This window comes from Monodelphis domestica, chromosome 8, assembly GCF_027887165.1.
Source record: "Monodelphis domestica isolate mMonDom1 chromosome 8, mMonDom1.pri, whole genome shotgun sequence".
In the NCBI taxonomy this organism is placed as follows: Eukaryota; Metazoa; Chordata; class Mammalia; order Didelphimorphia; family Didelphidae; genus Monodelphis; species Monodelphis domestica.
The window spans coordinates 136,419,314-136,447,256 of record NC_077234.1 but is presented as its reverse complement, the minus strand read 5'-3'; the positions used below and the strand labels follow the sequence as shown (position 1 = coordinate 136,447,256).

At 40.7% G+C, this 27,943-nt stretch overlaps 1 protein-coding gene and 1 long non-coding RNA gene across 3 annotated transcripts in view; one reads left to right on the top strand and one right to left on the bottom strand.

The window, feature by feature from the left end:
- Positions 1–5,830, bottom strand: part of LOC103104088 (uncharacterized) — a 90,638-nt gene extending 84,808 nt beyond the window's left edge. The window contains exon 1 of the long non-coding RNA XR_471548.3: positions 5,488–5,830. This is a non-coding gene — a long non-coding RNA (uncharacterized LOC103104088). The remainder of the gene's footprint in view (positions 1–5,487) is intronic.
- Positions 5,831–20,545: 14,715 nt separating this feature from the next.
- SPRY2 (sprouty RTK signaling antagonist 2) lies at positions 20,546–27,063 on the top strand. Of its 2 annotated transcripts, none has more exons than XM_001362949.5 (2): positions 20,546–21,647; positions 25,195–27,063. In XM_001362949.5, the coding sequence occupies exon 2, from the start codon at positions 25,246–25,248 to the stop codon at positions 26,197–26,199; it is 954 nt and encodes a 317-aa protein (XP_001362986.2). In that variant the 5' UTR covers positions 20,546–21,647; positions 25,195–25,245; the 3' UTR covers positions 26,200–27,063. The 2 variants fall into 2 exon arrangements, with proteins under 2 accessions (XP_001362986.2, XP_056664173.1); XM_056808195.1 differs by lacking the exon at positions 20,546–21,647 and adding an exon at positions 22,955–24,029.
- The last annotated feature ends 880 nt before the right edge of the window (positions 27,064–27,943 follow it).

Here is a 27,943-nt window from a genome sequence, read left to right as displayed (position 1 = left end):
AGTTTTTAGAGGGTGCAAGATACAAAGCAAACAATGTTCATTATGAGATATAACCTTATGGTCTAGAAGCTATATTGGTAGGTGGCGTGGGGTTCAAGGCATTCCTTGTATCTTATCCTAACTGCCAGCACTAAGGGAGTTGTTTTCTTATGGATTCTAACTATTCTGAGCTGGCTGACCTTCACAGGAAAGCTCATTTCTGAATTCTACTTTCCCAGGGGAAAAAGAGATTCTTCTGGTCAATGACTTAGTTTACCTCACTTCAATCCCTCTTTTTCTTTTGTGAGTGTGAGTCAAACCCTTGACTCATCTTCAGTGGGCACGGGAGGGTGGGGAGATGGCAAGGCCAAAAGTCTGACTGCCTCTAGATGCCAGTGGACATAGGGCTGTAGGACATGAGGCACTTCATGAAGCAGGGGCCAATACCAGGCCTGTGGGGGGGATCCACGGGAGATCGCGAGCACACAGGCAGGGGGTTGAGGCTCAGAGAAGTAGCTGCACTGGCAATGCAGTCCTTTTTGAGGCCGAGCAGTTTTATCCCATAAAACAAGCTTTATCCGGGTGTCCTGGTTTCCCGTCTATCATTCTCCAGACCTCGTGAGCCACTGAGAGGTCTATGAGGGAAGCCCCCGACCCCCTTCTCTGCAGTGTGACCTGGGGTTTGTCTGGCTCCATGGGGCAGGGGTCTCCTGCCCCCAGGCTGTACAGTGAAAGTTACCAGGCACCTTGCATATACATGATCTTTAACCAACATCAGTTCCCCACATATGTCACTGAGTGGGAGGATCCTCCCACCCATTCCAGGAGGCTTCATTTGTCCCATCTCAATTTCCCCTCTACTAGTAATGGAATCAAACCATTGCCTCAGTGGCAGGTAAGGGTATGTAGTGAGAGCAAAAGAATTTTCCTGCCTAGAGTCCACCTGAAAAACTTCTACACTCTGGGGGTACAATGTCCCATGCCATCCCCCTCCTCCAAATATCTCAGGCCGTGGTTCCAGGCTTTTGTAGCTTCTTCATAGCTGATAAGGGGCTTAGAATCCCAGGGAGGAGGGGGTAGGAGGCACAGGGTCTTCAGGGGCCTGTCTGCAGGGAGGGCTCAGGTCCTGAAGACTTGGAGATATGAAGGTTGTGCCCTGTGCCTGGTACCCTTGACTGGCAGACAGCTCACCCACAAGGGGGAGAGTCAGTCCCTAAAGCAGACGTATAGAAACCAGGGCTGGGGCCAAAACTAGAGCAACAGATCTAGATAGAGAGAATTGGTACAATAGAAATTGATAGAAAACATTAACATTTGGGTATCGTAGCCAACAACTTCATCTCCAGAAATCATCCTCTGACACCAGTTGATTCCTAAGTTTCATTTGCAGAATTGACAATTGACGTGTGATGTTTCTGTTACAGAATATTCCTTTGCAAAGCCCACATTTACATAGCAGTGAAAACCACCTGAGGAACAAGATTTCAAAGATGGATTTCTTTAGCCTAGATCCTGAAGGAAATCCAGAAAACTTTGGGTTATTTCTATTCCAACCACAAAATCCAAACTTTAATCTTGGTAAATCAAGGCTACACATATGAGCCATTTATTAATAACTCTACCTAGTTCTCAAAGTATGTTCCTTAACAATTTGATGATTTTCAATTATTAAACTAATAGGTAGCTTGGGGAAATGGAAACTCTTATTTCTACAATTTGCCTTATGTTCTGATTATGGGAACTTGTCACTAAAGAGAAGGCAGAGAGGGAAAATATTTCCTCACATCCCAAGGGACACAGTGAGGGGCTTCACGTACAGGTCAAAGCTGTCACTGGCTCATGCCATCATTGTGTCACTGAAGGATTAACAGCCTAGATGGTTAGAAAAGATCCATTCCCAGGTGAGCCTTGAATTGCTTCCATTACCATCCCAGGACATTCTCTGTCCTTTGTGTACTTTGTCACCATTAGATCCCAGAAGTCTTCTTTTTACTTAAGAGACAAGTCTTACCCATTACTGCTCAGAGAAATTCTGCTTACCAGCAGTCCAGAAATAAATTTCCATACCCTCAAACAATGGCTGATCACTCAGTTATTCATACATATTTTGGCAATAAGGAACAGGAGTCCTGAACTGAGTAGTAAAATATAAATAAATATAAATAATAAATATAAATCAGGGCTGGATCATCTCCTGGACCTCGGCCATCTCTTCAGACTAAGATGAGGCCATACAGGAAGCTCTTCAGTGTAACTTTCCAGAGAAATTCCAGAATCATTTGTGATTTACCAAAACCACATAATTTTAGAAATTATCCCTAAATCAGGGATCCAATTATAAGAGCAGAACATCTATCTGTTTGCTTTCACACTTTTACCTTCCCCTCTTTCTTTCCTACTCCCTCTCTCTCTACAAATCTGCATATTCAAGCTTTATGGACTCCAGAGCAAAGTCCTCTTTCTTCCACAACATACTTCTTCACCTTCTCAGAGTTGCTTTTATCATCATGAAAAAAAAAAACAACATTCTATTTGGTATCCCTGCAAGTGTTAATCAAAACTCCAAAGAATCCTGATTTAAAGGATTATAGTATTGAAACACTGTATCTTTAGCATAGTGCTCATCATTATCAATTTTAGGTCATATTAGTAGCAATTTACAGCACAGTCATAAAATTGTGAGCAAGCACATATACCATTTTCAAAATCCTACCTGTCCCTTGGCTACTGTACAGGCCAATATTTAATCAAAACATCAACTAACATCTGTGGGTCTCTCAAGTTATGTTACAAAAGTTCATGTGAGGTAACTCATCAATTACATATTACTTGACTTAACTTATTATTTAGGACCTGGAATGCTTGCATTAAGATTCTATAGCTTCTAACAAGACATTCGGTAGGACACAAATGGCAACTTTTACTCATTTGAACATCTTAAAACTTCTGAAGCATATAATTTAAATATGCTCATCTTTAATTTCTATCACACAGTAGTTGGCAACTCTTTGGGGTCATAGGCATTTATTGTTTTGCTATTTTAGTCCCTGAGCATCAATGTGAAACAATTATAAGTACTTCTTTCTCTCTTCTGTGTTCAAGGAAGGGGTTAATAGCTTGTAAGCAAAGGCTGCTTGGTTTGATTTAGGTTTTTATTACTTAACAATGTTGTTAAGTAATAAGTTGTCACTTATCCTTCATTAACAAGCAGGCTTACCACAATTTAAAATTTTGAATGTATCAAACCCTTCATAATAATTTACTCTCAGTGGAGTTTAGTTTGAACTCCACACTTCCAAATAACTTTGATCAAGTCCTTTAGCAATCTTTCATTATTTAAACAAACTGAAGTCCAAAGTATTTTTCCTGACTCCTTTCAACCCTCTGTTTAAAGCAGACTAAAATCTCCAGTATAGTTTCCTTTTACCTCAAATATTGGTACATATCTGATTAAAGTCCATCAACATTATTCCAAATTATAATTTGTGGTGTCTAAATCACACTAGAATTCATACCTAGTTTTTCTTTATCAATTATTCTTATGTCTTCTGGATTCTCCTCTTTACTGTTATTGCAAGTAGAAGAAAGGTACCATACTTTAAAAACACACACACACACACACACACAAAAAACAAACCTTCTTGATTTCAGGGCTGGTGAAATTTTCCTTGTTAAGGACATATAGTTTGCAATATCATATATCCTTAACCTATTCAGGTGGAAAACAATTCACTTTGTAGTACAAATGCCTACATATTTTGTATTCCCTCATCATTACTTTCTGGCAATCAGTGTCTGAAAACATGTTGATGTCTAGATCATTAATTCCTTCAGATATTCTTAGTCAAATACAACAGTGTTTTTTTTTAAATCCCTTCTTTTGCAATATACCAAATTCTTAGTCCCTGTATAAAATCCCATGCACAGATTAACCACTTTAAAAACTTCTTGTGTGTCATAATCACTTGTTGCTGCTTCTGACAGCACATACATTAAAATAACATCTCATTTGAAAAATTCCAAGTTTAATTCTAGAGTAAGTTCTTCTCAACAATATTACAACTTTTTCTGAATGACTTTTACATCTACAAGGTAGCCAGTGCATTCCCCCTCTATATCAGGCTGGCTATTAATCACATTTAGACAATTCTCAAATTCACTGAAACCATTATGCATTGCAAGGTTTAACAAAACAAACCTCTAACCATGAGTTTTTGTGTTCAATAAAATCTGGCTAACATTTCACATTTATCTGACAAACAGTTACTACAATAAATGAAATTGCAATGTACCATATCAAAATCATTAGTGAGTTGCATACATCAACCCTTAATTAAAAAAAATTTTAAGTGGAAAATTACCTCATATTATGGAGCAAAATCTCCCTTTTCTGCTCTGAATTTTTTTCTCCTTTTTGCTCCTTTGGGGGCCCATCCAAGGAAGAAAAAGGAAAAAATCATTGAACAGGTATTTGCTTGGAAGCTTGCTGCTGGAGCAGGCACAGCTTCTCCCATGTAGCCTGCCATGCTGGAATTTGAAAGGTTTGGAATGTAGGTGGAGGGAGTGAGGAACAGCCACTACGAAGAAACTCCCCTTTGTAAAACTGCATCTTAAATTCTTTTTGCCCCTTCATTATAATCTTACAGCAAGGCACAAAAAAACAACAAGGGATTCTGATATTTCCAATTGTAATGGCTGTAAATCCTCTGACATAAGGGCAGTTGGGCTGTTTTTCCTTCAGCCTGACTTAAATACTGAGTATAATGATAAGGGGTGCCCTGCTGGGTATAAGATGGTCTAGTTGTGGGAGGGGCCCCTGTTGGGAGAAGGGGCTACAGAGGGCTTGATGGGGGCTCTGATGGTGAAGACAGAGGGTCTAGAGAAGGGGATGAGGAGGGTGGGAAGTGTGCAGGGAAGGGTGGAGAGGGTGGAGAGGGTGCGGGGGTATGGGTTTCCTATTGACAAGTGGGGTGGTTCCTCAGGGTCTTCTTGGAGCACAGGAGAAGGAGGCTTACTCTTTTCTCCTCAGGGAGGCCTGCTCTTATCTCCTCGGGAGTGGTTTGCTCTTTTCAACTTAGAGAATGAGGGAGCTAGCAGAACAATCTCTGTTTTAAAAGAGCAATTTGGCTCCAAAAGGCAACTTTTCCATTTCTTTGGGGTCCCAGTAAGCAAATCAATCCAAATATCTCTGTAGGGGATCTGATTAGGGTGGCCTGGTGTTCTGTGCACCTTTCTCCAGACTGTGTAGGTCACAGAGTGATGTGTAGTCCCTCTGGAAGCCATTTAGTCCCCAAATGTGGGCCACTCCAACTCACACAAGGTGTGGAGTGTACCAGGGAAAACTCGAATTCCATAATTAGCTTCTGCCTTCTTAAAGAGCTTAAAATTCTTAAGAATGCATGTTAGTGGAGTCTGAGAGTCTGATAATGAGGACTGACCCATTATAATAAACCATACAAGACAAAGACCCAACAGAAATGTCCAAGACACACAATTACACACTCATACATTTGTGAACCTGAAGGGCTCCCTGCGATTCCAAGAGATGTCTTTTCTTGGAACCGGGCTCTGAGCTTAGCACCATATCCAGTAGCCCACTAACTTTGACTGGATCCAGATTTCCAGAACAGAACAGACCACTGGAGCAAAAACAGATCTCTGAGAGCAAAACCAGGACTCCCAGGTAATAAAACCTGTGAAGCGCAACAGAATTCTCAGAATACTCTTAGAACAAAGCCAGAACTCGAAGATGACATAACCTTAAGGCAAAACCAGACTATACTCTAGAGCAAAACAGATTACCAGAACAGAGAATTCCAAAATCTATCAAAATTTGTCTGGGATCTCAAATACCAGAACCAGGGGAGAGCCCCAGAGAAGGCACCATTTGCTTCCTTGGATTTCTGAATCAGTCCCTCGAGGGTGTTGGAAAATGCATACACTCCAAGTCTGCACTCAGAAACACCCCCAAAAGGGATAAGGGCTCATGACTCCTTCATAGGCTCCAGCTTAGCAAAAGTTGCCCACATATGATTTGGGTTACAACCCCAGCCATTTAGCCATATGCCAAGAGCCTAGAGATCTCTCCCCAACTCAAGCACACATATACGTTCTCATAGCAGCCCTCTCTGAAGTCCTTATGTCCCAGTCCTGGGCCTCAAGATCTCGCTGGGGCCTCCATCTGAAGTGAGGCACTTCATCAAGTAAGTCCAGAGACCCAGAAATTCAATTAATGGAACCAATATTCATTTATTAATTTATTTATTTTTTCAGGGTCACTTTTTTAATTTATTGATTAATGTGTACCTAACTGGCCAGGGCAACCTTCCTAGTGAAAGTTGCACCAGACTGAAGTTACAATGCAGTTTTTGTAGGGTGCAAGATACAAAGCAAACAATGTTCATTATGAGATATAACCTTGATGAAGCAAGCAGCCTTATCATCTAAATTGGTCAGTGGCATGAGGCACAGGGCATTCGTTGTATAATCTTATCCTAATTGCCAGCACTAAGGGAATTAATTTCTCATGGATTCTAACTATTCTGAGCTGACTGGCCTTCACAGGAAAGCTCATTTCTGATTTCTACTTTCCCAAGGAAAAACATTTTTCTGGTCAATAACTTAGTTTACTTCACTTCACTATAATGGTCTTCTTTTCCATCTCCCAGTAAAGAGCCCTGTGAAAGGAAATTCTTGGTTCTCTGTCTATTCTGAGTTTACACATGTAAAAAGGGAATCCTTTATTCTCTTTCCTAGTTGAAGTTAACACTTGGGTTAACAATAACTTTAGCACCCCTACTTAAGTACCTCACTAGATTGTGAAGACAAGATTAACTCTACTTTGTCTACCTTTTGATTTAATCAACAAAAGCTTGAACTAGGTGGAGGTCACAAACCACTTAGAGAATTCACACCCTCAGAACCTCAATCAGCCAGGAATATGTGAACCCTTTTGATGAGAATTTACCCCTCCAGAAGGTGAGAAGTGGATCCCATCTTGTGTCTCCCTTTTGAGTATCATCTTTCTTCTTTAACTACAACATATTAGGTAGGAAACAGTTGGACTGATGATTTGCTCTGGTCAACAGTGACTTTTGAAGATACCCTAATTCAGTTTTATGATCAGTCAAAAAGCCTCTTCTTCATCTTCACCAATTTTGGAATGCCTGCAATTTTCCAGGTGTGGATAGGAGATTTTATCAGCAAAACATTGTAGGCATGCATAAAAGTGGTGGCCTCATTGGCCAATATCCAGTATAATGGGCACTGTATCCCCAAAATGAATGTATGTGTCCCCAAAATCTTAGTATGGTTTTACTTTTTGACAGCTTAGAATTTCAATATAACTTTTGGGATGTTCTGCATGTATAATTTTTAATTTATTATTTTTAATATTATATTATTTTGAATATGTATATTAATTTATATGTTGAAAAAGTCATAATTTATGATAATAAATAAAAGTATTTATAAATACTTTTCCCATTCAAGATCTATTCAGGGCTCATCCCAAGTACTACTTCCTACTGAAGATTTTTCTGACACCTTTTCCCCCCATATGAAGCCAGATTCACTGATTTCAAATTTCAAAGATTTCAAAATGTGCTCTATCCTCTAGAGCACATTGCCTATTCACTAAGGATTTTTGGAGAAATCAGGAAAGACTTCATATAGATGATGGTCCTTGAGTTGAAATTTGAATGAAAATAGAGGTTTTAAAGTGGTGGCAGGAAGAAGGGAACTGTATTCTAGGCATTAGGGGACAGCCTGAGCAAATGAATGGTAGAATGGAGATGCAATGTTCTATGTGAAGAACAGCAAGAGGGCAAAAGGCCAGTTTGGCTGAATGAAAGAATGTGTGAAGAGTATACTATAAAAAAGTTGGAAAAATAGGTTGGCGCTAGTTTTTGAAGATATTAAGTAGAAAATAGTTTATGATTCTAGAGGTAAAAGAGAGCTACTATAATTAAATTGAGAATTTTTTTAAGCAATTATCTGATCTTATTCTTTCAATATAGAACCTCAAATTTCTCAAAGCTAGCAAAAACATAAATCTTGTAGAGTCTTATAAAAGTTTCACTTTTGTATTTGGGTCCCAATGTAATGTAATATATATATATATATATATATATATATATATATTGCTGTATAAAAATAATAAGCAATGAATTGATTATTGATTATAAACTGATTTGACACTCTGCTTGCTGTGCTTACAAAGTATCTTCAATTTATATCAATGAAGTGAAGCTCATAAGTGAACTTCTCTTCAGGGCCAGATGCAAAGATGCTAACTATTTATTGAGAATATGAGGAGAAAAAAAAATTTCTAACTCTAAGGGATTCTAATCACCCAAATAAAACTCCCTGGTTCTGCAAGGACCTGCTTCTCCTGTTTCCACAGGCTACACTGATCCTTTCTGATCTGACTAACCCAAATTTTCACTATTCTACAATGAACTAAACACTATTATCCTTATACTTCTTAACTTTGTCTCCAAGTTATAAAAATAACAAAGGCTAACTGGCTGAGCCTCATCAAAAACCAAGTTAGAACTCTGAGCTTAGCAGACTCGGAGTCCAAACCAAAGACCAGGTCTTTCTTTGGCCTTCTTATATATAAAAACAATTTATGTAATATCAATAGACAGTCACTAGTGTTTCCCAAGTTGGAAAAGGAAAATCACTTAGCTCCTTCAGGTTTTTCCCTCCTTTCCTTCTACCCCAGACAGTGGAAAAGATGTCACCACTTTCCAGCACTCCAAGAGTGTAACTGCTCAGAGTAACAGCCACACCACTCAGAGTAACTGCCACTCCCAGAGACCAACTGCCACAGAAAAACAATTAAAACCTCCCTCACACACTGTCAACATTTGAAATTGACACTGTGTTAGATCTGTTTCAAACTCCAATTCTTTCTCAAGCCAGCTTCTCCACTTCTTACCTCTACACTAATACAAAAATACTCAATTTCTAATATAATCCTTAGAGTACTCATCGACTAGCACATAATAAATATTGATTAACTGATTTATTGATAACTCCTTGTTTAGACATAACTTTACTTTGTGCTCTATCACTTATTTGTACACTTGTTTGCCTTCCCATTAGATTGCATGGGCTATAAGACAGCCCATGCAGTATTTTTCTTTATACTCAAAAACTGAGCATAATAGTTTGTGTGTATGCATTGGCCTTAATTGATCCCCTCAAGGGCCTGTCCTGGACCTTTTCTATTTTTCTCTGTCTCATTTGGTGATCTCATCAATACAGCTATCCATGTTCTTTACTTGAATTTGGCATCAGATATAAAATTAAATTCACTTATAGTTTATGCAGATTCTGATTCTACAGTATGAGCATGATCCAATGAGGTCTCAGAAGCAAAGTGCCTTCAGACATTGCAGTTTGGAAGTGAGTTTATTTTGGATATGTGATTATCCTTTTTAACTAATACTAATGTACCAATTCTAGCTTGTGGGGTTGATGACTGAAAAATTCGTTTGTATGTATGTACAGCAGAAGATGATCAGTTTCACAAAATGCTTTTGGACTCTGGACATTTAGAGGGGAAAAAAATCTTTTTTTTTTTTAGCAAGCTCTTTCCTGGACTGATAAGAACCCAAAAATTGTATGTAAAATCTCCTTAGAGATTTAAGAAGATGATGTTATAAGGTTGAAGGAAAATACTTTTTTCTCTGAAAAATGAAAGTGCAGAGACAACATATGTTGTTACCCTGGAGAAAGTGTTAGCTGGTCATGAAAAACGGGTAAATGCTGTTTATTGATAGCCTTCATTTAATACGGATGATGAGATTCAGCAGCCAATGAGATAGTTATCTGCCTCAATGTATAAAAACCATGATTTTCTGGGCTCCTGATAAAAACCAAGCATATGGCTGGAGCAGGTCCACATAGGTGAAGTTTGGGCGGGGCTGGGGGAATACACTGTGGTCTTACGACTGCCATTTTAGTCCAGATGGCTCTATGATCCTAACCCATGCTTTCCACAGAGCTTTTGGCCTTTTGCGGCAGCACCGCTACACCTTTAGAAGCAAAATTCAGCTGAATCAAGAGTTGGAAAGAATCAAGATGGCAGCCAAGGTTAATAGAACCATTTGATCTCTTCCAATTTATTCTCCAAAACACTATGATATAACACCACAAAATTAATTCTAGAACAGCATAACCCATAAAAAAGACAAGATGAAGTAATTTTTCAACCCTAAACAAGTTAGAAGGTCAGCCCTAGGGATCTAGTGTACCAGGGTTGAGCACAGAGCACCAGGGCAGATCTCATCATGGCAATAGGCCTTGGGTACAGAAGAAACAGCAGTAAAACCTCTGGAACTCTCAGCCAAAGGCAGTAAAGGGAGCAGAAAACTGCTTATAAGGAAATTACAGAGGTCCATTTGCTGGCTATGGGTGCAAGACTCTTGTCACATTGCCCACATCAGAATCAGGTCACAGCACAGGACAGGATCTCAGGGCCAGGAGGATCACTAGAAAACACAAGCTCTTTTTGCCACAAGGGAGCAGGGGAGCCTGTCTAAGGTGGAAAAGGGTGCTTGGGGTTACTCAGAGAGCATAGCACAGGCAGAAGTAGTATTAAACACCCTTCTCATCATACTACCTTGGAAGAACTGAAAGCAGATATATTCCCAGTGCCAGTTTGGAAGGCAGCTACAGAAGGAAACTAAAGCTTAGAACAGTGCTCCCTTCACCACAATTACAAAGTCTAACTTTAACAGTTTTTTTTTTAATTTTAAGGGAAAAAAGGTAGGAAAATGAACAAACAACAAAAAAAGAAACTCAATGTAAAAAGTTATTCTGTGACAGGGAAGACTTGAACTCAGAAGTAGACAATTAAGTCAGTAGTATTACATCTAAAGCTTCTAAGAAAAATATTAACTGCTCTCAAGCCCAAAAAGAATTCATGGAGAAGGTCAAAAAGCATTTTCAAAGTCAAATAAGAGAGGTTGAAGAAAAATTGGGAAAATAAATGAGAATGAAAAAGGGAAATCACGAAAAATTAGTCAACATCTTAGTTAAAGAAAGCACAAAAAAAAAACTGAAGAAATTAATATCTTTTAAAAAACAGAATACACCAATTGATGAGATACAAAAATCTAATGAAAAGAACTCCTTAAAAAAGAATTAGCCAAATGAAAAAAGATATATAAAAATTCATTGAAGAGAAAAACTTCCTGAAAGATAGAATTGGTCATATGGAAAAAGAGGTACCTAAATTCACAGAGGAAAAGAACTATTTACAAAGAAGAATTGGACAAATGGAAAAGGAGATATAAAAGCTCACTCAAGAAAATCATGCTTTAAAAATTAGAATTGGACAAGTAGAAATTAATGATTCCACAAAATATCAAGAAACAATCAAGTCATAAGAATGAAAAAATAGAAGAAAATGTGATATATCTCATGGGCAAACAATTGATCTGGAAGATAAATGCAGGAGAGAGAATCTAAGAATAAGTGAACAACCAAAACCTATGATCAAAAAAAGAGCTTAGACATCATCTTTCAAGAAAATGTCAAAGAAAACTGCCCTGATATTCTAGAATCATCAGACAAAATATAAATTGAAAGAATATACTGATCACCTACCTCCAAAAAGGATAGCTCCCAGGAATATTATAGCCAAATTCCAAAACTCCCAGTTCAAGAAGAATATATTGCAAGCTGTCAAAAAAGAAAAAAATTGAAATATCATTGAGGCATGGTCAGGATAATACAAGATTCAGAAGATTCTACATTAAAGGATAAGAGGGCCTAGAATATGATATTTCAGAGGCCAGAGTATTCAGGATTAAATAAAGAATCACTTACCTAACAAAACTAAGAATAATCCTTCAGGGAGAAAAATGGATGTTCAATGAAACAGAGGACTTTCAGATGCTCCTGATGAAAAGACTGACTCTGAATAGAAAATTTGGTTCTCAAATATAAGACTCAAGAGAAGCATGAAAAGATAAATAGGAAAGAGAAATCAAAGCATTCAATAAGGTTAAACTGTTTACATTCCTATATGGGGAGATGATTCTTATAAGGCTAAAGAATTTTGTCATTATGAGCACAGTTAGATGGAGTATACATAGACAGAGAGCCAGGGTAGGAGGTGAATATAGTAGAATGATATAAAAAGTAAAATAAAATTGAGGGGTGAAAAAGAAGAATGTATTGGAGGAGGAAGAGAAAAATAGAATAGGATAAATTATCACATATAAAAGAGACATGAAAGAATATTCACAGTGAAAGGGAAGATGGAGAGGGGGGGAGGAAAGCATATGAACCTTACTCTCATCAGAATTGGCTCAAAGAGGGAAAAACATACACAATTAATTGGTTATAAAATGCTATCTTGTGCTACAGGAAAGAAGGAGGGGAAGGAGATAATAGAAGTGGGGCAGGGCTTATAGAAAAGAAGGAAAATTGTATGAGTTGAGTGTCAGAAACAAAACAGTGGGGAAATAGGATGGAAATTAATACATAGTAATCATCATGATTTTTGCATCATTTTTTTTGCAGATCTCCCCAATAAAGGCCTCATTTCTCAAATACATAGAGAAATTAATTGAATATGTAAGAATAGAATTCATTCCCCAATTGATAAACGGTCAAAGGATATGAATAGGCAATTCTCAAAGTAACTTAAGTTCTCTATAGTCATACAAAAAATTCTCTAAATTACTATTAATTAAGAGAAATGCAAATTAAAACAACTCTGAGGTACCACTCCATGTCTAGCAGATTGACTATTAGTACAGAAAAAGGGAAATGACAAAATCTAGTGGGAATATGGGAAGACTGAGACACTAATACACAGAGTAATTTGGACCTATGCCCAAATGACCATAAAACAGTACATACCCTTTGACCCAGCAATACCATTACTAGGTGTGCATCACAAAGATTTAAAAAAGGTTGGGGGAAGGACCTATATGTACAAAACTATTTAAAGCAGCTCTTTGGGTGGGTGGGGAGCAAAGATTTTGAGAATGAGAGGATACCCATCAATTGGAGAATGGCTAAATAAGTTATAGTATATGATTGTAATGGAATACTATTGGGCTATAAGAAATGACCAGCAGGAAGAGCTCAGAAAAACCTGGAAAGACTTGCATAAACTGAAACAGAGTGAAATAAACAGAACCAGGTGAACATTGTACACAGTGTCAGGAATACCTTACAATGAGTAACTGTGAATAACAGCTATTCTCAGCAACACACCAGAACTATCCAGAAAGACTCATGATGAAAAAGCCATCTGCATCTACTTGGGGGGATGGGGGGGACTGAGTCTGAATCTAGTCCTTTAGCAATGTTTCAGTGTAACCAAACTGAAGTGAAAAGCATTTACCTGTATTGCTCTCAAACCTGTCTAAAGTAGAATAGAACCTCCAATTTAGTTTTCTTTTAGCTCAAAACATTGCTACATTCCTAATTAAAGTCCATCAACATTATTTCAATTTATAATTTGTTGTGTCTATTTCACACTAGATTTCATAGTATCAACTAGTAACTCTATCCATTATTCTTATTTCTTCTGGCCATTATTGTAAGTAGAGGAAAGGTACTATACTAAACTGTATTTAATCCTCATGACAAGCCCTTCTTGATTTCAGGGATGGTCAAATTTGTCTTGTTAAGGACATACAGTTTATATATCATTTACCCTTAACCTATTTTGGTGGAAAACGTAATACTCTCTATAGTACAAATGCACACATAATTTGTATTCACTCCATTACTTTCCAGTAATTTGTATCTGAATACATGTTCATCTCTAGATCACAAATTCCCTCCTATAGATTGTGCATATTTAAAAAAATAATAATTCATATAACCTTACTCAAAGACAACACCATTTGGAAATTCTCTCTTTTGCAAAATACCAAAATTCTTAACACTTACATTATTAAATCCCATGCACAGATTAACCACTTTAAAAACTTCTTGTGTGTCATATGATTTCTTGCTGCTAGTTCTGATAGCACATATTAAAATAAATCTGATTTGAAAAATTCCCAATTTTAAATTCTAGAATAAGTTCTTCTCAACAACATAACAACTTTTTGAATGACTTTTACATCTATAAAGTAGCCAGTACAATTTCTGTCCTTATAGAATAAACATTCCTCTCTGTGTCGGGCTTGCTATCAATCACATTCAGACAATTCTCAAATTCACTGAAACCATTATGCATTGCAAGGGTTAACAAAACAACCCTCTAGCCATGAGTTTTTGTGCTCAATAAGATCTGGCTAACATTTCACATTTAACTGACAAACAGTAACCACAATACATTACATTTGTACCATATCAAAATCATTAGCAATCCTCCCAAGTTGAGAGTTAATTTTAAGTGAAAATTGCTAACTGTGGAGTAAGAACCTCCCTTTTCTGCTCTTAATTTCTCTCTTTTGCTCCTTTAGGGGCCCATCCAAAGGAAGAAAGAGGGAAATATCATTGAACAGGTATTTGCTTTTGTCCTCTGCTGAGGATTTTTGACAGTGGAAAGTTCAAGCTTGCAACTCCCCCTTTTTTACATAGAGATGAGACTGTGACAAAGACAAAGATAAACAGTAACATACAATGCTGTGACAAGCATGCTTTGAGAGGAAAAAATAGGTGTTTTTAGGATCCATTCTTAAGAAAAAATATTTGCAGGGGGGAAATTCATTAAAATAGTTTCAGCGTACTTGGGGAAGCCATGATGAGCTAAGCCATCTGATTGGCTGAGCTAACATTCTTGTTCCCTAGCTCTCTCTGAACTGATCTATCAAAAACTGACTCTTTTTTTTAATTGATGATTTCTAACAAAATGCTCTTGTAGTATCTGGACAAAACTATCTGGTCCCAATAGGGTTGGAGGTGAGCTTTCCTGAGGCTGGCTAGTTTTCTCAAGGAAGGGACTTGTAAACCCTCTCCTATTCAGACTCTCCTGCTTAGGAGCTTGCCCTGGGACACAGCCCAACCCTTCCCCCATAGTCTGCCCTGTTGGGATGCAGTTGAAGGGAGTGAGGAACAGCCACTACAAAAGAAATTCCCCTCTGCATCTTAAACTCTTTTTGCCCTTCTTTGTTTAATTTAGCCACACAAAAACAACAAAGACTCAACAGAGACCTATAGGACACACTCTCTCACACATTCATACACCTTTGAACCCAAAGGTTCCCCGAAGTCACTGAAAGACGTCTCTTTAGTGACCTGACTGTGGGACTAAGCTGCATCCAGCAACCCGCGTCCAGCAACCCAACAGCCTCTACTGAATCTGGATTTACAGAACAGAACAGAACAGAACTCCATGGCTAACAGGACTCTAGGGCCCAAACAGAACTTCAGGACTGAACCTTCAAGCTAGAGTAAAACAGGCCATGGGGCAAAACAAAACAGAATTCTAGAGAAACAGAGATAACTTACCAGAGCAGAACAGAATAGAACAGGGCAGATGGTTCCAAAAACCAGCCTAAATTTTGTCTGAAATCTCAAATACCAGGACCAGGGGTGGGCTCCGGAGGGGACACCATTCACTTCCTCAGATTTCTGACTCAATCCCTTGTGGGAGTTAGGGACTGCATATTCTCCAAGTCCGCACTCAGAAACACCCCTGAAGGGGATAAGGGTTCAAGTCTCCTTCACAGGCCCTGGCTTAGCAAAAGCTGAACCCCAGCCACAGGCCTAGAGAACTCTTCCACAGGCAAGCACACACACACACACACACACACACACACACACACACACACACACACACTCTTACAGCAGCCCTCTCCAAAGTCCTTACCTCCAGGTCCCCGGGCTCAAGATCTTGCTGGGGCCTCCAACTGAAGTGGGCCACTTCACAAATTAGTTCAAACACCTAGAATATTGATTATTGGAACCATAATTTATTAATAAAAGAGAGAAATAAAGAATCTACCAGCTGGGGCAGGATTCCCTAATGGAAAACTGTGTTGAGTTGACATTAAAGACCAGATTATATACATTGCAGAGTAATTATCTAACAAACAAACCTTAACACAGGAATGTGTGTGTGTGTGTGTGGGGGGGAATTCTTAGATTTATGATGGGGCTATTATCCAAGGAGTATTTATCTTAACTTAGCCAAATGTTAGTTCACTGGCCCTTTGATATTCCTGAAATTCCTCTTTTGTCTCCTGCCCCCCCCCCAAGCTAAGCAGAAACCAGCTTGTTATCTGATTAAACAGCTGGAGAGAAGGGAAACCAGGTCTATCCCCTAAAAATGCAGACAGGGGTAATTTTCCATCTTTGGTCTTTTTGGGGCTACTTCATTATCACACAAAACATATTTCCATATTACTCATTTTTGTAAGGAAATAATCTAATAAAACCAAAACCCTAAAACATACACCCAAATAAACAAGTGATAAATCATAAGCTTCCATCTGCATTCTTACTCCAACAGTTCTTTCTCTGGAGGTGGAGAGCATTCTTTTGGAAATGGATTTTTGAATTCAAAAGGGAACTTTTCTTTTGAAAAAGCAAGGAAGGGTACAGATTTGTATTAAATTCTCACACTATTATACATGTTGAAAGGGAAGTAGTATAATAAATAGTTAGCATTCCTAATAGCAAAGATGAGAGTTCAAATCTGGACTCTGCCAAATACTGGCTCTGAGCAAGATATTTATCTTTGTAGCCCTCCAGGCAGCTCTCTAAATTGGAGAGACCTGAGGCAGAAGGAAGTTTGTGATACTTCCACTAGATGTTGATTTTTTCAACCCACTAACAAACGTTTATTAAGCATTTGCCCCCTAGTAGGCATTGAGGATATAAATACAAAAATTTATCAGTCCTCTTGCCCTTAATCTTATCTTCCACTTGAGAAAAAAAAATATTTTATTAGTCATCCTCCTCCTCCATGGTATATATACTCACCTACAAAGACACACAAAGGCAGACAGACACACATCTGAAAGGCAATCTGGCACAATGGGATACAGGTACCCCCCTCATTCGCATCGGGAGGACCTAAATTCAAGTTCCAACTTCAACAACTATGGGCTGTGTGACCTTAGGAAATTCCTCAATAGGACAAGAAAATCTCTCTAATATTGTAAATTATGGAAAGACTACAAAGATACATTAGTAGAGAGACTTTTCTCCTTGGGGGACTCCCAAAATATGTCATGATAGGGCAGGATTCCAAGAAATACAGGGCAGGGAGAGATAGATCTGTTATATCATTAGTATACAGGGGATGAGCAAACATTCTTTATCAATGGCAGATCCTGAAGCCAGCTAGGTGGCTCGGCAGATTGAGAGCCAGGCTTGGGGATAGCGGAAGAGGCGGGAGTGTCCTGGGTTCAAATGTGACCTCAGACATCCCCCAGCTGTCTAAGACACTTAAACCCCATTGTCTAGCCCTTCAGCCTTGGAATCCATATGCAGGATTGGTTTTAAGACTTTAAGTAAGGGTTAAAAAAAAGTGCAGATCTACTCTGGTTCTACAAAGGATAGGTTTATTGTATAGTGAACTCCCTGAGGACAGGAAATGTTTTTGCCTTTTCTTTGTATTCCAATTTACCCTTCATATATCTTATTTATTCATAGCTGCCTCTGTGGTGACTCCTCCCACTAGATGGTAAACTCCTCAGGATGAAGGATTAGAATATTTTAGGGGGGGTATTTTTTGCCTATCTTTGTATTCCCAATGCTTTGGGGTACCCTATTTTATGCATTACTTTCCTGTACTTGTTTGCAAGTTGTCTCCCCATTAAAACGTGAAATCCAGGTGAGAAAGAGCTGTTTTTTGCCCGTTTTTGTCTATTCCAGGGCGTAGCACATCATCAGTACTCAAAAAAAAAAAAAAAGCTTGTTGCCCTGAGTCCAGGGCAGAGGTGGCCCCTGAAGCCAGTTCTCGATCCAGTCCCCCACAACGCTCGTGGTCTCTCACACTCGTTTTTACACTATGCAAACGAGCATATCCATTGGATGCAACCGTCTGCATTATTTGTTTATATAGTTTGTGCACATGGGTGACGGACACTGTCCAAAGAGACCCAGACCTATACATCTATAGCCGGAGACTCTCTTGCTGGGTCCACAGAATGCACCAAATGCTCGGGTCAGTCGGCACTAAATACCTCATTGAAACTCTGCTTAGAGGTTCCTAGCCTCTCTCTGGTGGAGAGGGTGGGGCCAGAGCCAATCTCATCCATTAGCAGGAGCCCAAGCACAATGGCTGTCTCCTAGGAAGCAGTCATTGGGTGCAGCCGACTCGAAACACCACCGGGGGAAAGGAGGCGGTACTATTACCTGCTCCGCCTGAGACAGCCTGGCCAGACGCCTGCAGCGTGTTCTGTAACCCCAGAAGCAGCTTCCAGCTAGCATTGCACAACCTGGCACTGCCTCCTTACATTCCCCATCTCCAGGCCCCCCACCCCCGCTCACGCTTCACTCCCCCCTCCCCGCACCCTTCACCCAAACCAGGTTTCGCCCTAACGGGGGGAGGGAGGGGAGCTCAAGTTCAAGGTTGATGCGCCTCTTTGCCAAGCTTGCAGATAGAATTTGCCTTATACGGTGCTCACGTTATCGTTAATTAGGCTTGTTATTAGTTGTGAAGGAGCCTGCCTGCTGCACGTTTTGGAAGAAGCCTTCTCCCGTACGTGACTTCGGAAGAAAGCAGTAGCCCTCCCTCCTTGTCCCTCGCCGGGGTCCGTTCCTCCCGCCGAGGTCGAGCTCCCTCTCGTGGGCAGCCTGGATTTTAATGCACCGGCGCCTTCATTCACTCGGAACGTTCAATGGACGCCAGCGTTGATAAAGACTAACCCACAATCTTAGAGGAAGGAAGACATAATCCCACGTACCGCGCTCGTAGAGGACTCGGTTCCTTTGGAAAACGAATCCGTAGATACCTTCGAAAAAGACTTGAAGGCGTGGGGAGGGGAGGAGATAACCCAGCCAAAAGAGCTAGAAAGATAATGGACGCCTTTTCCCCACCATCTCTTTTGAAAAAGCATGAGGAAGGGAGGGAGGGAGAGAACTAACTGACTGAACATGGAGAAAGCAGTTTGCAAAGAAAGACCGAGAAAAAATTAAAAGGAAGCCATAGATCACGAGCTCTAGTTTAAAAAAATGCTTTCGATTAAAACGATTCAGATTATGCGTTTTCAGTATTGTACAGAGATGAGAATAAAACAGTTTGGATAACCAACTAATGTGTTACATGAGCAAAATCACAAGCTGAATACATTCGAGTCTTTCCTAGTAGAGGAGGTAATTCCATCTCAAGTGGAAACATTTTGGCCATGATTATTACCAGTATGGCATTGAAAAGAATACCCTTTAGAATTCTCTCCCCAACCCCCACTCTCTACCCCCCCCCCCAGCTCCACCAGATGCACACACACTCGGTAAATATGAATGAAAAGCTTGAAAAAAACTATGTACGATCTGGATGTTCATTTTACAGTATAGCCAATAGAATACACCTTGAAATGAACAATAGATTCTATTTTTTCTTAACTATTTTAGGTGCCTGCGAAATGGAAAACTAAGGCACATGCCTTTTAACTCTTTGCAAAAAGCTCCAACCCCTCTGGCCAACTGAATTCCCCAAAATATGCATTTTTCAACTGCATAGGTAACAGTTTTGATAAAAGTTGCCCAGAACTTGAAGGAAGGGGTAAATAATCTTATGTACAATGCTTATAAAGGGCACTGATAACGTGTCAAACACAAGTTTATCTACCTTTACAAAAGGGGGAAGAACCTGGAAAGATAATAGGCGTGCTGAAGTGGTTAAAAAAAATCACCTGCATTTCGGAAGGTTTTTTTTTTTTAATGTAGCTATGTTTTATTGCATACATGATGAAAGTTTTTAGCATTTTGAGTTATCTTCAATTTAGAAAAAAATGTCCACTGTTAAAGAGAAAGTCAAGAAAAGTGAATCATACTCAAAACTCTCTCTCTCTCTCTCTCTCTCTCTCTCTCTCTCTCTCTCTCTCTCTCTCTCTCTCTCTCTCTCTCTCTCTCTCTCTCTCTCTTTCTCTCTCTCCCTCTCTCTCACATCAGGTTAATCCAGTAGACAAAGAATAAACCAATAACGCCCCTACCTCACTTCCCGCTCCCTTCTCCTCGCCCCTCATCCCCCCCCCCCCACCTCCGCGCCCCCAGGCTTTCGGAAAAGCAAGTGTTTAAAACTTTAAAACACACACACACACACACACACACACGCACGCACGCACGCACGCACACACACACACACAATGGGGGAAATGGGGTGGGGAGTGGAGTGGAAGTCGATTGAAATGGATTCCGGATCAAATATAATCACCTACAACTTCTTGTTAGTTTTACTTTTAGCAGCGAATACCCAAAGTTTATTTTAAATGCTAATTCCCATAGCCCGGTGCCTAGGAGGTAGTGCCATAGCCCCAGATTTTGGCTGTCTGTATCCGCCTTTGGAAAAACCTTACAAATCCGTGTTTCGTTGAAACTAAATACATTGACACTGCACTGCATGGAATGGCCCTCCCTTCGAGCAAATTGTATGTGTAACTGCGGCTGCCGCCCCTGCCAGCAACTTAGTGGGGTGGATGGGCCCCGATTAGGCGGCTGCTGTAGCAGTGAGTCGCCAGCCCTTCCCTCGTTCACTCGCTCTGTGCTGTTGCCCTTTTGAATGCCTCCTGCGGCTCGGAGCGCTGGCAGGGCTCTGGGAGTATGAGTGAATGTAGCCCCGCAGAGCCAATGAGCTGGGACCGGATGCGATATATCCTCTGGGACAACAACTGCTCTGTTCCTCCTCAGATCCACATGACGCCATTTACTGCTGCTGCTTTTGCAGAGATCTCTACCTCCTCCGGAAAGAAAAGAGAGCAGAAAAACGCCGAGCCCCCCCAGCTCAGATCTCAAATCCTCCCCCTTCTTTTCCTCCTCCCTCTCCTCCTCCTCCATCACCTCCTCCTCCTCCTCCTCCTTCTTCCCCCTCTCCTCCTCCTCCTCCTCCTCCTCCTCCTCTCTCTCCTCTCCTCCTCCTCCTCCTCCTTCTCCAAACACACAACAACAACCACCGCCACAAACTCGCTGCTGCTCCTCCGAAACGCCCAGATTGCAAACCACAGAGCTGCCTGCAACTGAGAGAGGGAGAAAAGGAGAGGGAAAAGGAGGAGGAAGCTAAGAGCGGAGAGCAGCTGCAGCCAGCTTTCACGGGCAGGAACGACTGCACATTGCACAGGCTGCGTCTGCCAGGAGGAGGTCGATACGAAACTTGGGATTTTGCTTAACTTCATTTTCAGATCATTTCATCTTCTCGTACGGTTCGATCGTCTCACCAGAACAACAAAGTGATTTGGTGTTGGCGCTTCGACCTCCTGTTCATTGAGGAAAAAAAGAGGAAATATTCCGTGTTTTTCTTCTTTTAAGCGGAGAGAGGAAAACGGAAAAGAAGGGGGAAAAAAACCCACCTCTCGCCCTTAGCCCGGAGTGTTTTTACATAATTGAAACTATCGGCCGGTTCCTTTACTCTGGATTTTCTTTTCACTTCTCTTTTTCCCCCTTCTGATGGCTTGCAAGTTGGACTGAAGCAGAGTTTGGAAAGCAAAAGTTTGTTTTAGTGCTGGATTTATTTGCAAACCACAGGAAGAAGAAAATACAAGGGAGAGAGGGGTTGGTGCAGAGCCGCGATCACGGTGAGATATTTTATGCTGCTCCCCCCCCCCATCCCCATCCCCCGCTCCCGGCCCCGGCTAACTTTAGCCATTTATTCCAGGAAACATGAAGTAAGTAGGTGTAGGTAAACCCGAAGCTTTAAATCCATCCACCACATCCATTCCTTTTCTTTCCATTTAGCAGGTTCCCTTAAGGAAGCAATAGAAAATTGACTTCAGTGGAGGGGTTTTTTTTTGGGGGGGGGGAGTAGTGGGGGCACTGGAGGGAGCGTTTTTTGCACGTACTTCCTAGCTGGTTCCTTTTCTCTGTTGGAAACCCATGTTCTGTATAGACCCCGACACAAACACACACACACACCCTCAGCCACACTGACTTGGAGTTGGGGAGCCCCCAACTTTAGCTACTCCGCGCCTTTTGGGGGGGCGCAGTTTAGGTGGCGGGCGCTCATGTTAAGGCATTTGCTAGGAGAAATGTCTGCCTCCTTGCTCAGAGTTTAACGAACTCGTGCCACATACATACTTGTGTCACAAACACAGACACAAACTAAAAAAAAAAAAGCTAGAAAACACTTCGTGTTTCACAGGTCACGGCGCTAAACGCCCAGATTTATATAACCTGTTCCTCATCTTTGAGGGAAGGTAATTCCTGCTAGATCCTGTTGAAGGCATTGACTAGCTTCCAGGGTGATTTATTTTCTGCCGTTTACATTCTTCGCCTGGATAATCATATACATCCTACATTAAAATGCTTACGTGGGGAACTAGGGAAAGGAGCCCTCTTATCTCTAACCCGGAATGTAACTAGATAGCAATACTAGATAGGCAATCCCGGTTTCTGTGTTGAAGGATTACTGTGTTGGGTCTGTGCAATTCGGAAGTGTGCTCCTTCCCCCCTCCCCCCCCCCCCACGGTCTAATATAGGTCATCATTTTTTTTTTAACTTCAACCCACCTTCTAGCACCGGAAGAAGGTAATCAAAGGCTCACGATCTTTTTCCATTTACATTATCTGGTCAATTGTTGGTTAAAGAGGCCAGTTTGGGGGTTGAGGATATTTTTAGCCTTTTAAGTCTGCTTTTAGTTGAAAAAAAAGAATACATTTCGGAAACTTGGGGTATTTTCTCCCCCAGGGCCGTTTGTGTGTCAGTTTTGCCCCACCCCGGTAGAGAAGCCCGTTCCCCTCTTAATCCATAGTCTGATCACACACTCGGTTCGTAATGGGGGTTTCAAAGCATTTCCAAAGAAGGGGCGGGGGGGAGGGGTTCTGTAGAGGGGGGTTGAGATATCCTGGCAGCCGGGGTAGAGCTGAACAGAAATTCACTGGCAAGAATATTTTCCCTTAGTTAAAGCTTTGCCTTTACAACCTGCCTGATACTGGATCCATGCAATTTTTCCATGGCAGACAGAAAGCTTTGGGCATGTAAAGCTACCCGATTAACAGGATCTGTGTTTTTTTCCTCACCCCCCCCACACACACACACGTCGTGCCCCAGTGTGGCTTGGGGCTTTGATTTTGAAATGATTCCTCCTTTAAGAGGACTGTTTCTGTCTCTATTTGGGAAGGGGGGGGGGGGGGGGTTCCGACCTTATAGTTGCTCTTTGTGATTAGTAAGCATTAAACGCCTACTATGTGCCAGGGGTCCAAAGAACGGCGCTGTGTGTGTGTGTGTGTGTGTGTGTGTGTGTGTGTGTGTGTGTGTGTGTGTAATAAAATAGATGGAAAAGGGAGAAATGAGTCGAATTTGTTACGGAATTAATATCGATGCAAGTTTTCTGGAGATTGACCTGTCAAGTCAAATGACTTGAAGGGTGAGATTTTTTTAAATGCATTTAAATTCAGGGATGGATTGCTTAAATTCTGTCATTTTGTAACGTGGGTGAAATTACATAAAGTAAGGAGAATTTGGGTCATTTGGAGAAATCAGAGAGAAAGAGAGAAAAACGTTCTGTTCAGGTTGCCTAGAAGGGCAAAAGACCTGAAAATGCATTCAAGGGAAGTTCTCTGACTGAGAAAAGTATTCCAAGCCGTTTTCCTTAAGCCGAAGACTGTAGGGAAAACTCCTGGCATCTGTGAGGGTGAGGGGGTAGGGGGGCGGGGGCAGCGCCGAGGTAAAAGGAAGTGTGGTCTTGCGTTTCGTGACAAATCGACTTTAGAAGTGCCCCCGCCCTCCTCTCCCCCTCCCCCTGCACCCCGGGATGTTGCCTGTCTATCTAGAAGTTGTCTGCATTTGTGAGCCAGCTTGTCGCATTTGCAGCGTCAGTCAGCCCTGAGAAAAGTCCCAGGGGTTGCTGCTGGGTCCCACCTGCTGGGTACGTTGTTTTGGGGAAAGATGAAGCTGATAAAAGGAATAGAAGAAAAGAGCAATGCTGTCTTTCCCCCTCCCCTGCCTTTCTGTTGTTTAAGGTGAGGAGATCCAGTTTCCAGATCAGTCTTGTTAAGGTTTTAGAGGTGTATGTCACCTGCACGGTTCAAACAGGTTTTTTTCTTTTCTAGAGGGCAAAGGCCAATTTTTTCTTTTTTTTTTTGCCTTTAAAAAATTTTCATTTTCATCCAAATTTGGAAAAAAGGTGATGGTATGAAAGCAATATTTAGCAGGGATCTTACAATTTTAATAAATTGGAAGGCTAAATTCACACTGTTTCCTTTAAGAATAGTTAAGTTTGAGACCTATTAATGGTAACTTTAATGTGGGTAGTTGTATGGAAATAAACAAATTTAAGAAGATCCCAAAATGAGCAAGTTTGGAGTTTTGCTTAGCCATAGGGTAGAAAATCAGTCCTTTACTTGAAATACAGAATAAAAGTTCATTCCCTGTATATATTTGTCAGTGCAAAATGTATGATTTGGTGCTTTTTCTTCCCTATAGTGTAAAATTTTGACTTGTGTGGTGCTTCCAGCTAAAAGGATATGTATTGATGTGCCATTTAGCCATTGACTTTAGAATGATAGGTAGTTTTATATATAGTACAACCGTTTTATATATAATATAGAAAACTAATAATAAAGGATATCTATTCTGAAATAAAATGCTACTTAATACCAAATTAGAATACTCCAGATCCATCATAAAAAAGCAGTAGTTTAGAATATCTGAAATGTAAAAGAAGCTATTTAGAAATAAAGTTTAAGGATTTCCTGAATCCTATGGACTGATGTTTAAAAGCAGAATTGCAACTCGGCAGCCAACCATGACATTTCTTTCCGTTTTAGGCTTTCTTTGAAATTTGGGGTTGCATTGTTGACTTAAAACATGAGAAAACCTCATTTTCCTGCCTCTCTTTTTTTTTTCTGGGAACATTAATTAGCTTAAGTAAAAATCTACCATGTTTTATATATTTTCTCTTCTAGAAAAAACCCTTCCAGGACTGAGTTTTTCCTTTAAAATCAAGAATTAAAAAAAAAAGGCAAAGGTTCATTTAAAAATCCCTTTCCCATTGATATTGAATCCTTGTTCCAGGAACCAGTTCTCCTATTCCAACTAGCATTTTTTTTTTAAGAAGGGCCTCATTCAGGTAGTTGAAGAGTTAATCGTGTGTCATAGTGAACCATTTTCTCTTTGTTCTTGCAGGAGTTCAGATGTGTTCTAAGCCTGCTGGAGTGATCACCCTTCAGAATCCTGATGGAGACGAGAGCTCAGAATGGCAGTGGGTCCCAGCCCTTGTTACAGGCTCCCCGTGACAGCGGCAGGCAGCATGGGGAGCCTGACCCCAGAGATGCTCTCACGCAGCAGGTTCACGTGTTGTCCCTGGACCAGATCAGAGCCATCCGGAACACAAACGAGTACACCGAGGGACCCACGGTGGCCCCCAGACCGGGGCTCAAGCCGGCCCCTCGACCCTCCACCCAGCACAAAAACGAGAGACTGCACGGCTTCCCCTCGGAGCACCGCCAGCTTGGCAGGGTCCAGCACTCACAGACACACTCTTTTGTCCGGGCCCCTCTGTCTCGGTCCATCAGCACCGTGAGCACGGGATCGAGGAGCAGTACAAGGACAAGTACCAGTAGCAGCTCCTCGGAGCAGAGACTCTTAGGATCCTCCTTTTCCTCTTCAGGGCTAGTGGCTGATGGCATCATCCGGGTGCAGCCCAAATCTGAGCTCAAGCCGGGGGAACTGAAGCCCTTGAGCAAGGAAGACCTGGGCCTGCACGCCTACAGGTGCGAGGACTGCGGCAAGTGCAAGTGTAAGGAGTGCACCTACCCGCGGCCTCTGCCGTCGGACTGGATCTGTGACAAGCAGTGCCTGTGCTCGGCTCAGAACGTGATCGATTACGGGACGTGTGTGTGCTGCGTCAAAGGCCTCTTCTATCACTGCTCCAACGACGACGAGGACAACTGTGCGGACAACCCGTGCTCCTGCAGCCAGTCCCACTGCTGCACCCGGTGGTCGGCCATGGGGCTCATGTCCCTCTTTCTGCCTTGTTTGTGGTGTTACCTTCCAGCCAAGGGTTGCCTTAAGTTGTGCCAGGGGTGTTACGACCGAGTGAACAGGCCGGGGTGCCGCTGTAAAAACTCCAACACCGTGTGCTGCCGAGTGCCCACTGTCCCACCTAGGAACTTTGAAAAGCCCACATAGCATCGTTCATCAGGAATACTGCAGTAGTAACCAGAATGATGACCCGTCTGTCCCTCTGTCTGTCTCTCCCCCCCTCCCTCCCTCTCTCCCTCTCTCTTAACACATATGCAACCAACTAAAACAGTTATAATATTGGCACTGTTAGGAAGGGTTGGGATATACTTTGCTGTTTGCAGTGAAATGCTTTTCTCTTTTTTTTTTGTTTTGTTTTTGTGCGTGTGCCATCTTAACAGATAGGCTTGTTAGAACACAGCTAATGGAACTCAAAATATGGGATACAGAACTTGGTGACCCACCTATTGCATAAGCTAAAGCAACACAGACACTCCTAGGCAACTTTATCATTTGTGAATAGTACTTGCAAAGTTTGTAAATTAGCAAATGACTCCTTTTTCCATTGTTTTCTGCCAGAGATAATGTGCTCTATTTTTGTATATACAATAATATTTGCAACTGTGAAAAAAAAAAACAAGTTGTGCCATCCTGCAGTGGCACAGTCACAAAATATTATACTAATATGTTGTACATTCGGAAGAATGTGAATCAATCAGTATGTTTTTAGATTGTATTTTGCCTTACAGAAAGCCTTTATTGCAAGACTCTGATTTCCCTTTGGACTTCATGTATATTGTACAGTTACAGTAAAATTCAGCCTTTATTTTCTAATTTTTTTCAACATATTGTTTAGTGTAAAGAATATTTATTTGAAGTTTTATTATTTTATAAAGAAGAAGAATATTTATTTTAAGAGGCATCTTATAAATTTCACCCCTTTTATGAGGACATGATAGTTGCTGCAAATAAGGGGTTACAGATGCATATGTTCAATATAAAATAGAAAATATATTAACGTTTGAAATTAAACGGGGCTGCTTGTCTTCTTTTTCTTTTGTCTCTGAGATGAAAAACCTGGTTATGACATTGATAACAATTGTAATGGGGTAGAAAAGTTTTGTTCGCCACTTATTTTTAGCCTTATGACCAGGCCATCACTATCAAAGTAAAACAGAGAATGAGCCAATTTACCTTGGTGATTCAAGCAAAACATCTGTCTGTGGTGGGAGTCAATTTTGAACATCATTATTTATGTTGTAGTCACTTCACTGGGCTCAAAGTACATTTTCAAAATACTAGAGTAGGCCATAAGATTACCTAAAACTATAATAACAATTAGACCCACTTTATATATAAATTGGTAAACTGAGGCCATTACTTGAATAATTCAGTCCTCTTTAAAAAAAAAAACACTTCTAAAGCATCAATTGAATAGTTGAATTGTGACCCCATTTCTTTGTTATTATTTGGCGCTGAATTAAGCCACATGCGAAATAGTGAATATTTGAAAACATCTGGATGATTAATTGAATTTTTTAGTTTTGATTCAAGACCTTATGTATATACAGCCTATGTGTCAACTTAAAAATTCAAGCCAAGAAGTCCACTTGAAGAATCTAGATTGGCTGTCTTAACTGATTAGATTAGCCAGACATCTGCCAAAGATTCATTTGCACTATGTAGACAATGGCACATAAAGTAGTTATTTGGGAATTGCTTCTTGTAAGCAGAGCTAGCACTCTATGAACACTAGAGTGTCATACTGTGTGCACAGGACATAGTAGGTACCGAATAAATGTTTGTGGATTCTTACTTGGAATAAGGTTTTTGCTTTGTGACTTTGTGACTCTTGCCATCTGTTAAGGTCAGAAACTGTTTACTTCTAAGACTTGCCAAAAGTCTAGGAAAT